Raw genomic sequence first — 12,399 nt, 5'->3', positions numbered from 1 at the left:
CGTTTTCTGTTTGTGATCAGACGAGTTCAAGGTGAGTTCTCACCTGAGTTCTCTCTGTGTGAGCTGAGATTTGATAAACAAATGTTTCTGCTTTGACAGGGAAATGACGGAGGAAACCATCCCCCCCGTCATCTGTGCTGCTCGCCTCCATCTCCATTGTTTCCCGTCTCGTCCGTGTGGAGGATTACTGATCTCTGCCTCGTCTTAGAGACACAAATAGCTCAGGAGGCTCAGGTCGTAATTAGATTACTGTCAACCGGTGTTTGTGGAAACACTTTAGTTTTGAATTTAACATCAGTTACAGATGGAGACAAATTAAAGGAGAAGGAAGATATAAATGAACTCAAGCTGCAGTTCTCAGAAGTTCTACTGCAGCAACCTTCTCCCAGAGGTGTGTAACCACCTTGAGAACCTGAATATCCCCTAAAGTGTCAGTGGAACCTGGTAAAGGTCCAGAACAACCTCCTTATAACCACCAGAACCTTATAAAGAATACATGTCAACCATCACAATAACCAGTAGAACCTTGTAATGACAGACGAAAGACGACTTAACCCTCCACTCCTTCAACCTTCTCAGGTATCTCTGTCTCTCTTGTTTACCGCTGAAACTTAACAAACTAAACTACATGTTGACTATTAGAACCTCATTGAGGTCTTGGACCACTACAACCAGACATTTGGTCCTCACCTGTCCTCCATGACGTCCCTGCAGGAAGAGATGATGACAGCTCCGGCTGACGAGGCCATGACGGCTTGGATGGAGGACACCAGACTGAGAGAACAGATACACAAGCTGTTTCACCAACGGATTTCATTCAATGACAGAAACATTTATTTAACGTCCATGTCCCATCTGTTAACATGGAGGAGGTTTATGACCCATACCGCAGCCAGACACCAGGGGGCGATCCAGATGTTTTCAAACTGAAACAAGGTCAGCAGTGTTTCCGGAAGTCAGGACGCCAGGCGTAACCGTAGCAACAGGAATGATGTGTGGACAGCCATGAGCTGTGTGTGTGTGTTTATACTTCTATCTTTGTGAGGACCAGTTACCTCACAGACTCGGGTTACAATCAGGTTTAGAGTAGGAAGTGTTTCTATCAGTGTCCTCATTGGGATAGAAGTGGGTGTATCTGTGTGTGTGTGTGTGTGTTCTTACCGTGTGGACACGACAGCAGCGTCCCCTTCGCTCCATCCCATCATGTGTCTCAGGGTCAGTTTGGACAACAGGAAGAGTCCAGGGAAGAAGACGGCACCAGCAGAGACAAGGACGAGGGCCCACATGACTCCTGGGTTTACCTGTGTGTGTGTGTGTGTGGATCAGCTGCTGCGTTAGATGAGGACATGTCTGCAGGAGGAGGAGCAGGAGGAGGAGGAGGAGGAGCCTGTTTATCATCAGAACCATGTTTTACTATGATGTGAAACAGGGACACCTACAGGTAACATTCATAAACTGTGAATAAAGATGGACGACATGTTAGCTGCCAAAACTGAAGCCAAAACATCTTTATCTCCCCCTGGTGTCTGGATGCAGTATAGCTCATTAACCCTCCTCCTCCATGTTAGCAGATGGGACATGTTTATCAATTTAAATGTTTGTAAAGATGTTTCTGTCATTTCAGGTCGTTCTTACCTCTCTGATGTTTGTTCATGTTTCTGATCAGTTTGGTTTGAATCAGTTATTTGATGATATGAAAACAGGCTGAGACGTCGTTTCCACGATCACTACTGCACAGACGACGTCATCACCACAAGGTGGCAGCATTTGTATCCGAGATGTTTTAGCTTCATTTCTGGAGGAAGTGGAGACGTCATCTTAATTTACAGTCGATGTTTTTCCATCAGCAGGTTGTAAAATGAGTTCTTTAATTTCATTTTAATCCAGAGATGACAAAAAAAGCGAGTGAACACAGAGGACGAATATTATCCAGTGTCCATTTATTTATTCATCATTCACTACTTTAACTCTAAACATTTTTTTTAAGAAATTCAAGTATTTGTTGGGAACACAAGTCAAAAAACAAACAAAACTTTTAGCTAAAACAAAGACGAAAAACATCAGTTTCATATTTATATTAATAAACACATCAAGTTTCTTTTCATAGAAGAAAACAAGTCTAATGTCTATAGATGACCAGCTGTCCGTCTTCAACGTCTAAAAACTGACCCGACAGAAGCTGAAAGACTCCGAACACACTGGTCAGCTGATCTGAGAACAGAGTGCAGGGCGGGAAAAGACCAAACCGGTCGACTAGTTCAAAAACTGCTCCTACGCTGGAAGGTTCTACGAACACAACAGAAGAAGAAAAAAAATAAGAAAAAGAGCCCAGAGAGAAAAGTTTGGTTTAATTTTTCCAGAAACGAGTCGAGTCTCAAATAAACCAGATGATTTCATTCATGTTCCGAACTCGAGTGTTAGCGTTTCCTTCGTCCTTTGATTCGTGATTTTCAGTTACTTTTCAAACATCTGAAACTCTGATAGTTTCTCTTCCTCTGTTTTCATCACCATCTTCATCAAGTGTCCAGGTTTTATTCACGTCTTAATCTGCAGCTTCGTGAACGTGTAATAAATTGAGTAAACTGAGCATCTACTGTAACTGATACTTCTCAATATTATGTGACTTTTTATGTAAAAAATAATTTGCAGAATCAAGGATTAAATTTTTTTTGAGCTGCAGCCTTCGTTAAACTGCGATAAACCACATCTGAGGATCTGTTCAAGATTCTGCCGAAACGTGGCATCAGCCAGAGATGATCGATATATGAACTATGAAAAACTTTAAAGTGTCAATCAAAGCTACAGCGGAGTGTTGAGGGCTAAAAAAGAATAAATAAATCAAGGGATTAAAAAAAAAAAGAAAAAAAAAAAAAAGCAATCACGTCAATTAGTAAAAAAGGATCATAAAATGAATATTGATTAAATCTGGCACCAATAACGTCACCGACACGTTTATTTCCAGCAGAAACATTTCAATCGTATCGTGAATCAAAAACGTTTCTGCATCAAACCGTCGGGACGTTTCTGTAAAACTTCATCAAAACGTTCTCGACTCTGGACTCGTTAAAAAGTCTAATTAGATCACAACAAACAAAAACAAAAAAACTTCTAATAAAATCACTCCCTAAAGATGAATTAAATAAAAATTACCACAAAATGTACGTTTCCGTCGTCGACAAACTCAACCATTGCACAGCATTCAAGCCCAAACGCTCTCCGCCGATAAATATACACATGCAGATTTACAAGTCGTCTCCGTGTCTTCAGAGATGTTCCTGTGGAGGAGCTGAGGTTTCAGGGTTCAACATCTGGAGCCCGTCAGGGGCCGACGTGGACGCGTCGGGAGGAGGAGGCCCTCAGGGGCCCCGCCTGCTGGAGGTTCAGGGTATGTACAACTAACAACTAAATAAATTTAAACAATCCAATTCTGATGAAGTTTGACCAGAGCTTCTCGAAACTCGCTGCAGGAACCGAGGAGCCACAGGAACTGAAGCAGGAACTAAAGGTTCCTTCACGTCTCAGCTGATCCGAACACAACGAACCAAAGAGCGGACGACATGAACCGCTGACGGCTCAGTGTCGACAGCGTCTGGCACGAGTCCTGAGATCCTGAAAAGGTTCCTGGCAAAGTTCCTGCAGTCATAGGGCCCAAACGTCCCGGGGCCACATGGAACCAGCTGATGGTTTCACACGCTTCCTGTTTTACATCAAATTTATATATATTTTGTCTTTTCCATCATGACATCACTGTTATATTTTCATGATCGTTCAGAGGCGTGAATGTGCTGCAGGTGGTTCAGTCTTTACGTTTCTCACTGAAGATGAAAGCGACTGATGAGAAGCTGTCGGCCGAGAAGCTTCAGCATCAAACTGCAGCAGAGCTTCACGTCTCTGAACGTTCGTCTTCAATCAAGTGAAACCAATGAGCTGGAAAAACAAACTGTCGTCAGGTAATCAACAGGTCGTCATTCACAAATGATCGGAAGCAGAAAATAAAAGCCTCCTCAGATAACAGCGTCGACTCTTCTTCTTACAGAGTCGAACCTGACACCGTTAATCTCTGATCATCCTGGATCAATACTGGTGCGTCCTCACACGTCACAGCTGACGATCGGACACCTGAGCCTGAAACTGAACAGGAAGTAAAACCACGAACCAAAGAAAAACAGCAGCATTTCACCGACGACGTCCTTCTTTCAAAACCTCAGCATTCTGAGGAGCGGGGCCAGAGACGGGGAGCGAGCACGAGGTAAAAGAATCCAGAGGAATGGCGGAAAAGATGTGATGGGAGGGGTCACTCTGGAGATAAGCATCCCACGTGCACCCCCGGGGTCCTCAGCCTTCAGTTTGTGTTCCTCCAGAGTTTGAGGTAACCGAGAGCGAGCGGGTGGAGACTCACACTCTTCAACAGACACTCAATAAATTAAGAAATTTACACAAAAAGATAAATCATCGCCGTTGTCACTTCCTCTCTCTCCGCTGGTGGTCAGCAGGAAACGTGACACGTGTTGGTGAGTTCACGTGTTGGTGATTCCATAATACATGTTGAGGCGAGAAAAAATAAAGCCAAACATCTGACGTTTTGGCGAAACACCGTTTGAGACGATTAAAACACAAATTTCAAAATAAAAGTTTGCTTGGAAAACAAACGGGGGAATGAATTCCTGTTTCCTACGTGTGTGTGTGTGTGTGTGTGTGTGTGTGTGTGTGTGTGTGTCACCAACAAACTCTTATTTCTCTCTGCTGAATGTGTCCGATCCAGGACCAAAAGTCGCCGTGAGGAAAAGAAGCCACAAGAAAAACGATGAGAAAAATCTGGAACTGTGGTTAGAACCTGCTACATCCGTTAAATTGCATTGTTGCCGCTGTGCGAGCGCACGCTGGCGACGAGCGGAGGAAACACAGTGAGTGATGTGTTCAAATGCAGTGAAAGAAAAGGTGACGATGGGTGACGTCGTCCTCACGATGAGTCGGTTCGGCTCCGAGCGCCAGTTTCCTGCGTGGTTTTTAAACTGAACTGCACGAGGCTGGAATGACTTTCAAAAAAAATAAAATAAAATAAAAATAAAAATCAACTAAGCAACAATTCTACCAAACAATTAAAATAGTTATTCCTTAACGAACGGTACCGAAGTTCAGTTCTCTTCCTCTTTCTTATTCCTCCGAAACACGTCAGCAGCACTTTTTTAAAATCTTTTTCTTTCCAGCACCGGAAACACGGTGAGTTCAACACTAGTTTTCAAATTCAGGGGGAAAACAATGGAGGATTTTCAGGAGGTGGTTCGGTCGGTTTCTCCTCTTCATCTTGTCAGATTCACAAATATTTTTTTTTAAAAGAAGGGGGGGGGGGACCTTCGCCACTGCTGATGGAATCTTTTCTGCCGCCGCTGCCTCCGAAGCCGAAGAGGAGCGCTCATCTCTCCTCCTTCCTCGACACCTTGGACGAGTGCCACGCGGTCGACCTGGAAAACAAAGATGTTCAGAAACACTTTCAATGGAAAACTGTTAATGATACAAATATAAACTATTTTTCCTCAGTTTTAATGTAAAGATATTTATACAGTCATTCATAAAATATATTCAAAGCATGAGGCGTGTGATTGGACAGCATTTTTTTCTTCCTCTTTCACAGAATCGTTTATTTTTAACTGATTAGATTTTTTGGTTATTTAATAATGAATTTAACGAGCTGGTTTTAAAATATCAGGGAATGAGTTCAAATCCACCCCAGGCTCAGATCGTAGCTGTGAGAGAAGGATGAAGGAGCTCTTTACCTGATGAAAGTCTTGAACGCGGCGCTCTGAGGGTTGATGCACAGCGGCACACGTTTGCCCTGCTGGTGCTCCGTGATGAAGCGGTGGATTAACTCTGGTGTTTGGGAGAGAAGAAGAAGAGCGTCACACAGATGATGAAGAGGTGTCGTCCTCTGAGTCACTAAACTTCAGCTGCTTTAAACAAATACTTTGTTTCAGACGAGCTGGTTTCTGTTTGACATGTAGGAAGAAGTCTTTATTCACTTCTACTGATAGTGTTTCACTAAATTTCATTTTGACTGTATTTTCATATATATATATATATATATATATATATATATATATATATATATATATATATATATATATATATATATATATATATATATAGTTTACACTTATACTTCACTACTTCTGTGAACCTGAGACTTTGGCAAAAAAATTCAAGAACCAAACATTTTCCTCTTTACATGAAGCTTCTGGTCAAACTGGAGCATCATGATAAATACAGTGTGTATAAGATGAATTTAGTCTCCATGTTTGATTGGATTCTGTATAAACACTGCCTCTGACCATATGAGATATAGATGTGAATTCTATTACGATTAATTTGGAGTTAATCACGTGAACAGACTTGTTTAGTCTGGAGACAGTCGTACCTTTCCCCTGCCACACTGACAGCAGACTGTTCTCGTAGCTGTGGCTGAACGGTCGCTCGGCGACTGGCTCAAAGTCTCGGGTGTAAACCCGCCCGCTTGGAACCGAGTAGCAGCACTGACACATGCAGGTGTGGTAACGCAGACGCCCTTCGTCCAGGTACGGGTGGGAGAGGGCGTCGCTGCCGGAAATCCTTTTAGCCTGGAGAGGAAGAGAAAGAGGTTTGAGCGGATGAAAGGAAAACTGATCCAGAAACAGTTTCATCAGGTTCACCTCATGTTTTTACAGGATCCAGTGACGCTGTCGTGTGAACTCACCGGATCAAAGACCAACATGCGGCAGAGCAGGTGCACGGCCTCGTGCGTGGCCCCGTCGGACAGCATGTAGAGCACCGACAGCGACGGCTGAGGAGGAAAAGAAAACACTTTGCTTTGTCATCGGCTGTGATTCAACAACTCTTTGGTTTTTCATGCAAAATACTTTTTCTTATTTTTCTAGTTGAGCAGTGCGAGACGTGAAGGAGCCGAGGTTAGAAATCTATTTTCTGAACAGGATGTAATATGTCAACACATCAACGCGTCGCCTCCGAGGATGAAACGTGTCTGAGAAGACAAACTGGTGTGATGCTGGTGCCGGTGGATTCTTTGAGTGAGCAGACCATCACGTACCGGTTTGTGCGGCCCCCTCAAGATGTGAGCTCTGGCTCCTTCACAGGCTGACGCCAGGGCCGACAGAGGGGGGGTCCCCAGCAGGTCGGTGATCAGGTCCAGCTGGTGAGAAGAGAGGACGTCAGACAGGGCGGACGACAGAGCAGCTGTTTGATCAAAACTGAACGTGCTCTCACCTGCTGGATCGGGCTCTGAGCCTGGAAGAGGATACGTCGTCCCAGCAGCTCTGCGAAGATGCAGCCCACCGACCAGACGTCGATGGCCGAGCCGTAGTGTCGGCAGCCCATCAGCACCTCGGGCGCTCGGTAGTACTGAGTCACCACCTCCTGCGTCATGTGACGCGACGGGTCGGGCTCCTCCACGCGAGCTAACCCGAAATCACAAATCTAACCAGAGACAAAATGAATTTAATACTGATGCACTGAACACTACAACTCCCATCATCCCTCACTGCTTCACCACGACGACAAACTCATCAAGAACATCCTGCTGTGTGTTAAACTAAATATCACAAAGCGATGAACGAGAAGAAACTCCGGTTTCTCTGACTCCTCACAAATCTTTAATTTCCACATAAATATATTTGGACTCTAAACAACACGAAGAGAACATTTGTCAGTTTGAGAGGTAAAAGACTTTTAGGGTTAAACGAAGCCCAACATCTCATTCTGATGGTGATCAGTCTTTGCAGTCTGGATGAATTAATTTAAAGCTGAATTTCTAAAAGCAGATCTGAGGTTTACCTTGAGCAGACAGTTGCTGTTGACCAGCAGGTTTCCAGGTTTGATGTCTCTGTGCAGGATCCCAGCAGAGTGCAGATACTTCAAACCTGAACGAGACTACAAGCGTCAACTCTCTGTCAGCGTCTGCACGCTCACGTCACAGCAAGGCAGCGTCCACACTGACACGTTGGTTTAAATCTCAAACCACCTCCTTATCACTAATGACTTACTGTCAGTAACTGTTCCACCTCATCCTCACTTTACACCCTAACTTCTGTGACTAAGCAACCAATCAGAGTAGACAATCTACTTCCTGTTTGCCCCCCATGACCCGTGTCAGGAAAGGTCATGTGACAAGGGGTTTTTGTAGATTATTTCTGACACAAAGCTAAAAGAGAACGGAGGTGGATTTAGTTTGAAACTAAAGGTATTGGTGTGGACGCAGCCTCGCTGTGAAGGGATCTTCTTCTTCACTGTGCATGTTCCACACAGCCGACAGCGCCACAGGCGGAACAAAGGAGCTGCTCACCTCGGAGGATCTGGTAGAGGAAGACCTTGATGTGGTCGGTGGTGAGAGGCTGAGGAGACACGATCACTTTGTGGAGGTCGCTCTGCATCAGCTCTGTTATCACGTAGCTGCGGGCGGTGCAGTCAAGGAAAAATGAAAGGATCACACACAGACTGACCTCCACCCACACGAGCACGAAGCATCTCCGAACACGAGCCTCAGTTTGAGTCAGAGCAGAGAGGACACAGCTGCTCAACGACAAGAATCATAGAAACAGGGTTTCACGTCAACTACATGAAATATTCACCAGTGGTCGACCTGACGTCTGCAGGGAGGAGCTGGATTTAGAGACCAGAAGCTAAATTAAGTGAATAAAATGAGGACATAAGAGACGACTAATGAAGAGAAACTGGGACAGACGCTGTGAGGACGTAAATGTTTGTAATGAGTGAGGAGATACGCCGTCAATACACCACTGTTCATCATGTGGGAACATTATTAAAGGCTGCGAGCAGACACTCGGCCTTCTGATTGGTTGTTCGACACATGAACAAGGATACATTTCCTCGAAGCAGTCGATTTGCGGCGGCTGCAAAATATCCAGAGCCGACAGAACCTATTTGAACAGAGAAAGACAACACAAATAAACATGGTCATTTTTCCCCAAAATCCTCTGGTCAACAAAGCCACGTTTCCCCTTGGTCCTGTTATTACGTTGTCGTGTTTGAAGAAGCACAGCATCCGCAGCTCTCTGAAGACCCTCTTACAGGAGACCAGGTTCTGGAAGACATTGGGCATCTTCTTCAGAGCCACTTTCCGACCATCACGGGGATCAGTCACTGACCTGCAGGACGTCAAGAACCACGGGATTAGTCCTGAGCGCGTGTTAGTGTGGAGACTGTTCACGACAACGAGCTCCTGTAGAACTGTAAACTACTTCATCTGACACAAATTCATTTGTATTAATCATTTAAGATGTCAAACATTTTCTTGTTCCAGTGTCTCCGTTTTTGGATTCATTATTAAACTAACTATTAGACTTTGGATTCGAGGAACTTCTGGATGTTTTAACCGTTTTCTGCCATTTGCAGTAAATTTAAAAAAACTAATAAACAGATAATAAAGATCATTAATCACAGTGTTGTCATGAACCAGGATCGTGGGCAGTGGGTCCGTGAGGGGAGTCGAGGGTTCAGAACAGAGGATGTCGCACCGTGTTGAGCTTTGAGACAAGTTGTGAATGTGGGCTACACAAATATAATTTGATGATTGATAAAAACAAAACAGCCGAAGGATGGATGATAGTTTTCTAAGGGGGTTTAAGAGTTGAATGAATTAACTTCTGTGGTAACCGTGCAGATTATTACCTCAACAAGCAGGTTATGTTTCTGTTAGCAGGATTACACAAAGATTGTAAGGATGGAAGACGAGTCCTGAAAGAACGAATCAAATCCAACCCAGGGTCCGAACCAAGGGGAGAACCAGGACATTCTCTATCACTTCCTTTAACATTGTGAGAGAATGAGTCATGGGTCCTGATGGGACTAATCAGACCTATTTACAGGACTGATATTCATGAGCACTTGGGCCTTGGTGGAGGTTGGAGCTCGGGTCCTGGAGACTTTTAGAACAGATTTATTTCACTGAGGAACAATGAGGTCATTTGAATAAGAGCCTGTTGTTCACTGTGATGGGAGCGTGGTCTCAAAGAGCCGCAGGGGGGCTGATGGCAGCAGGGACACAGGTCATCACTGATGTTTTCTTACCACACGACACCAAATGCGCCATAGCCGATGGGGCGGTCGGGCTCCATCTCTGCGGGGCTGGGCACCTCGCTGGCCGGGTTGCTGTAGGGCTGAGGCACCGCCGCTCCGCCGCCGGCGCTTCCTCCGAGAGCTGTGGGGTGACGAGGGGTCCCGGCCGGGGCCGTGGGTCCGGTCAGGCACGGGGTGGCGCTGAGGCCCGTGGACGGGGCCCCGCAGGAGGAGTTCACACAGAAATACTTGTGGCCCAGCTCAGAGCCCGGAAACAGGTCCCCGCACACGGCCTGGCGGCCCGCTCCGTGGAACGCCATCCTCCGCTCCCACCGAAACAGTCCACTTCGTCTGGGCGGCACCAAGCTGCTGCTGCGCGGCTAAGCTCGGAGGAAACACGGCCCTTCAGTCAGCATGACCCGGTTCCATCCTGTGAGGGGACACGACGAGTTAACACCGGGGAAGTTCACCGCTGAGCCCGGTGCCGAGGCGGACACAGGCGGAGGGAGCGAGGGGGACCGGCGGCTGCAGCCGGACCGAGGCTCCACTGTCCGGGACAAACACGTTAAAAGACAACCGACCACCCCCCAGATTGATCCACCTAACCCGGGCTGAGTTACCTCAGCTCACCTGGTTAGTTAGCGGAGCTGCTCGTTAACTCGAGCAGCGGCTAACGAGCGTCAGCGACGGCTCCACAACACGGAGACAAGCCGACATTCAACCCGCGGATGAGCCCCGACGCTCCGGCTGCAGATGACCAGTCACCGCCTCAACAACACGCACCGACGGGTCTGTGATCAGTAGATCGTTCCGTGCAGTGGAAGTCGGGTTAGCTCCGTGCTAACCAGCTGTTCAGCTAACAGGTTACCGCTGACCCACATACACACGCTCGCTCTTTAACGTGACCTACATGTTTCACACAGAATCCATTTTATTACTAATTCATATGAAACACTTACAAACCGAGCGCGGTTCAATCAGCGACGGTTCCGCAGGGAAACAGCCCGAGATGAGACGCCCGTCGCCGGAGCTCCTGCCCCCGGCTCCTGGAGCTAACCGGATCGTTAGCTAGCAGCTAGCTGGCCATCCCGTCGCTAACCCGCCGCAGGAGCGTCACGTACAGGCGGTGTCCGGCTTCTGATGACGGTCCGTCCACCGGCTGCTTTTAAACTCGACGTTAATCCAGAGGAGGCGGATTTGCGGCGGCTCTTCCTGCAGCAGCGGCTACAGCTAGCGGGTTAGCCGGTGGAGGAGGAGCCGCTGAGCCGGGTGGGGGAGGGTCGAGGCTCCGCTGTAAACAAAGCTAACGGTCGTTAGCTGCTGCTGCTGCTGCGGCCCCCAGGAGCCACTAGCTCCTCTGCTGCGGCCCCCAGGAGCCACTAGCTCCTCTGCTGTGGCCCCCAGGAGCCACTAGCTCCTCTGCTGCGGCCCCCAGGAGCCACTAGCTCCTCTGCTGCTGCCCCCAGGAGCCACTAGCTCCTCTGCTGCGGCCCCCAGGAGCCACTAGCTCCTCTGCTGCTGCCCCCAGGAGCCACTAGCTCCTCTGCTGCTGCCCCCAGGAGCCACTAGCTCCTCTGCTGTGGCCTCCAGGGGCCACTAGCTCCTCTGCTGCTGCCCCCAGGGGCCACTAGCTCCTCTGCTGCTGCCCCCAGGAGCCACTAGCTCCTCTGCTGCTGCCCCCAGGAGCCACTAGCTCCTCTGCTGCGGCCCCCAGGAGCCACTAGCTCCTCTGCTGCTGCCCCCAGGAGCCACTAGCTCCTCTGCTGCTGCCCCCAGGAGCCACTAGCTCCTCTGCTGCTGCCCCCAGGAGCCACTAGCTCCTCTGCTGCGGCCCCCAGGAGCCACTAGCTCCTCTGCTGCTGCCCCCAGGAGCCACTAGCTCCTCTGCTGCTGCCCCCAGGAGCCACTAGCTCCTCTGCTGCTGCCCCCAGGAGCCACTAGCTCCTCTGCTGCTGCCCCCAGGAGCCACTAGCTCCTCTGCTGCTGCCCCCAGGAGCCACTAGCTCCTCTGCTGCGGCCCCCAGGAGCCACTAGCTCCTCTGCTGCTGCCCCCAGGAGCCACTAGCTCCTCTGCTGCTGCCCCCAGGGGCCACAAGCTCCTCTGCTGTGGCCTCCAGGAGCCACTAGCTCCTCTGCTGCGGCCCCCAGGAGCCACTAGCTCCTCTGCTGCTGCCCCCAGGAGCCACTAGCTCCTCTGCTGCGGCCCCCAGGGGCCACTAGCTCCTCTGCTGTGGCCTCCAGGGGCCACTAGCTCCTCTGCTGCTGCCCCCAGGGGCCACTAGCTCCTCTGCTGCTGCCCCCAGGGGCCACAAGCTCCTCTGCTGTGGCCCCCAGGGG

At 48.3% G+C, this 12,399-nt stretch overlaps 2 protein-coding genes and 1 long non-coding RNA gene across 6 annotated transcripts in view; 1 reads left to right on the top strand and 2 right to left on the bottom strand.

The window, feature by feature from the left end:
- LOC117766002 (ceramide synthase-like) overlaps window positions 1-1,312 on the bottom strand; it is a 5,724-nt gene extending 4,412 nt beyond the window's left edge. Inside the window, exons 1-2 of the mRNA XM_034592680.1 lie at window positions 1,162-1,312; window positions 691-774 (exon numbers count right to left, since the gene is read on the bottom strand). Of these exons, the coding sequence (XP_034448571.1) occupies window positions 691-774; window positions 1,162-1,286 (209 nt within the window). The 5' untranslated portion in view covers window positions 1,287-1,312. The remainder of the gene's footprint in view (window positions 1-690; window positions 775-1,161) is intronic.
- Window positions 1,313-1,895: 583 nt separating this feature from the next.
- LOC117766004 lies at window positions 1,896-5,038 on the top strand. The gene is made up of 2 exons (XR_004614652.1): window positions 1,896-3,505; window positions 4,292-5,038. It is a non-coding gene; the product is annotated as an uncharacterized LOC117766004 (long non-coding RNA).
- A 285-nt stretch (window positions 5,039-5,323) lies between these two features.
- nlk1 (nemo-like kinase, type 1) lies at window positions 5,324-11,493 on the bottom strand. 4 transcript variants are annotated; one of them, XM_034592675.1, is made up of 12 exons: window positions 11,022-11,493; window positions 10,075-10,492; window positions 9,023-9,152; window positions 8,869-8,924; window positions 8,330-8,436; window positions 7,822-7,907; window positions 7,255-7,464; window positions 7,079-7,180; window positions 6,728-6,814; window positions 6,413-6,611; window positions 5,775-5,868; window positions 5,324-5,462 (listed from the first exon to the last, which is right to left on the bottom strand). In XM_034592675.1, exons 2-12 carry the CDS (start codon window positions 10,380-10,382, stop codon window positions 5,414-5,416), a joined length of 1,428 nt encoding a protein of 475 aa, XP_034448566.1. In that variant the 5' UTR covers window positions 10,383-10,492; window positions 11,022-11,493; the 3' UTR covers window positions 5,324-5,413. The 4 variants fall into 4 exon arrangements, with proteins under 4 accessions (XP_034448566.1, XP_034448565.1, XP_034448569.1 ...); XM_034592674.1 differs by having other exon boundaries at window positions 11,026-11,492; XM_034592678.1 differs by lacking the exon at window positions 11,022-11,493 and adding an exon at window positions 10,693-10,974.
- Between the last annotated feature and the right edge of the window lie 906 nt (window positions 11,494-12,399).

Source organism: Hippoglossus hippoglossus, chromosome 8 (genome assembly GCF_009819705.1).
Source record: "Hippoglossus hippoglossus isolate fHipHip1 chromosome 8, fHipHip1.pri, whole genome shotgun sequence".
Lineage (NCBI taxonomy): Eukaryota > Metazoa > Chordata > Actinopteri > Pleuronectiformes > Pleuronectidae > Hippoglossus > Hippoglossus hippoglossus.
This window is presented reverse-complemented; position numbering and strand designations above follow the sequence as displayed.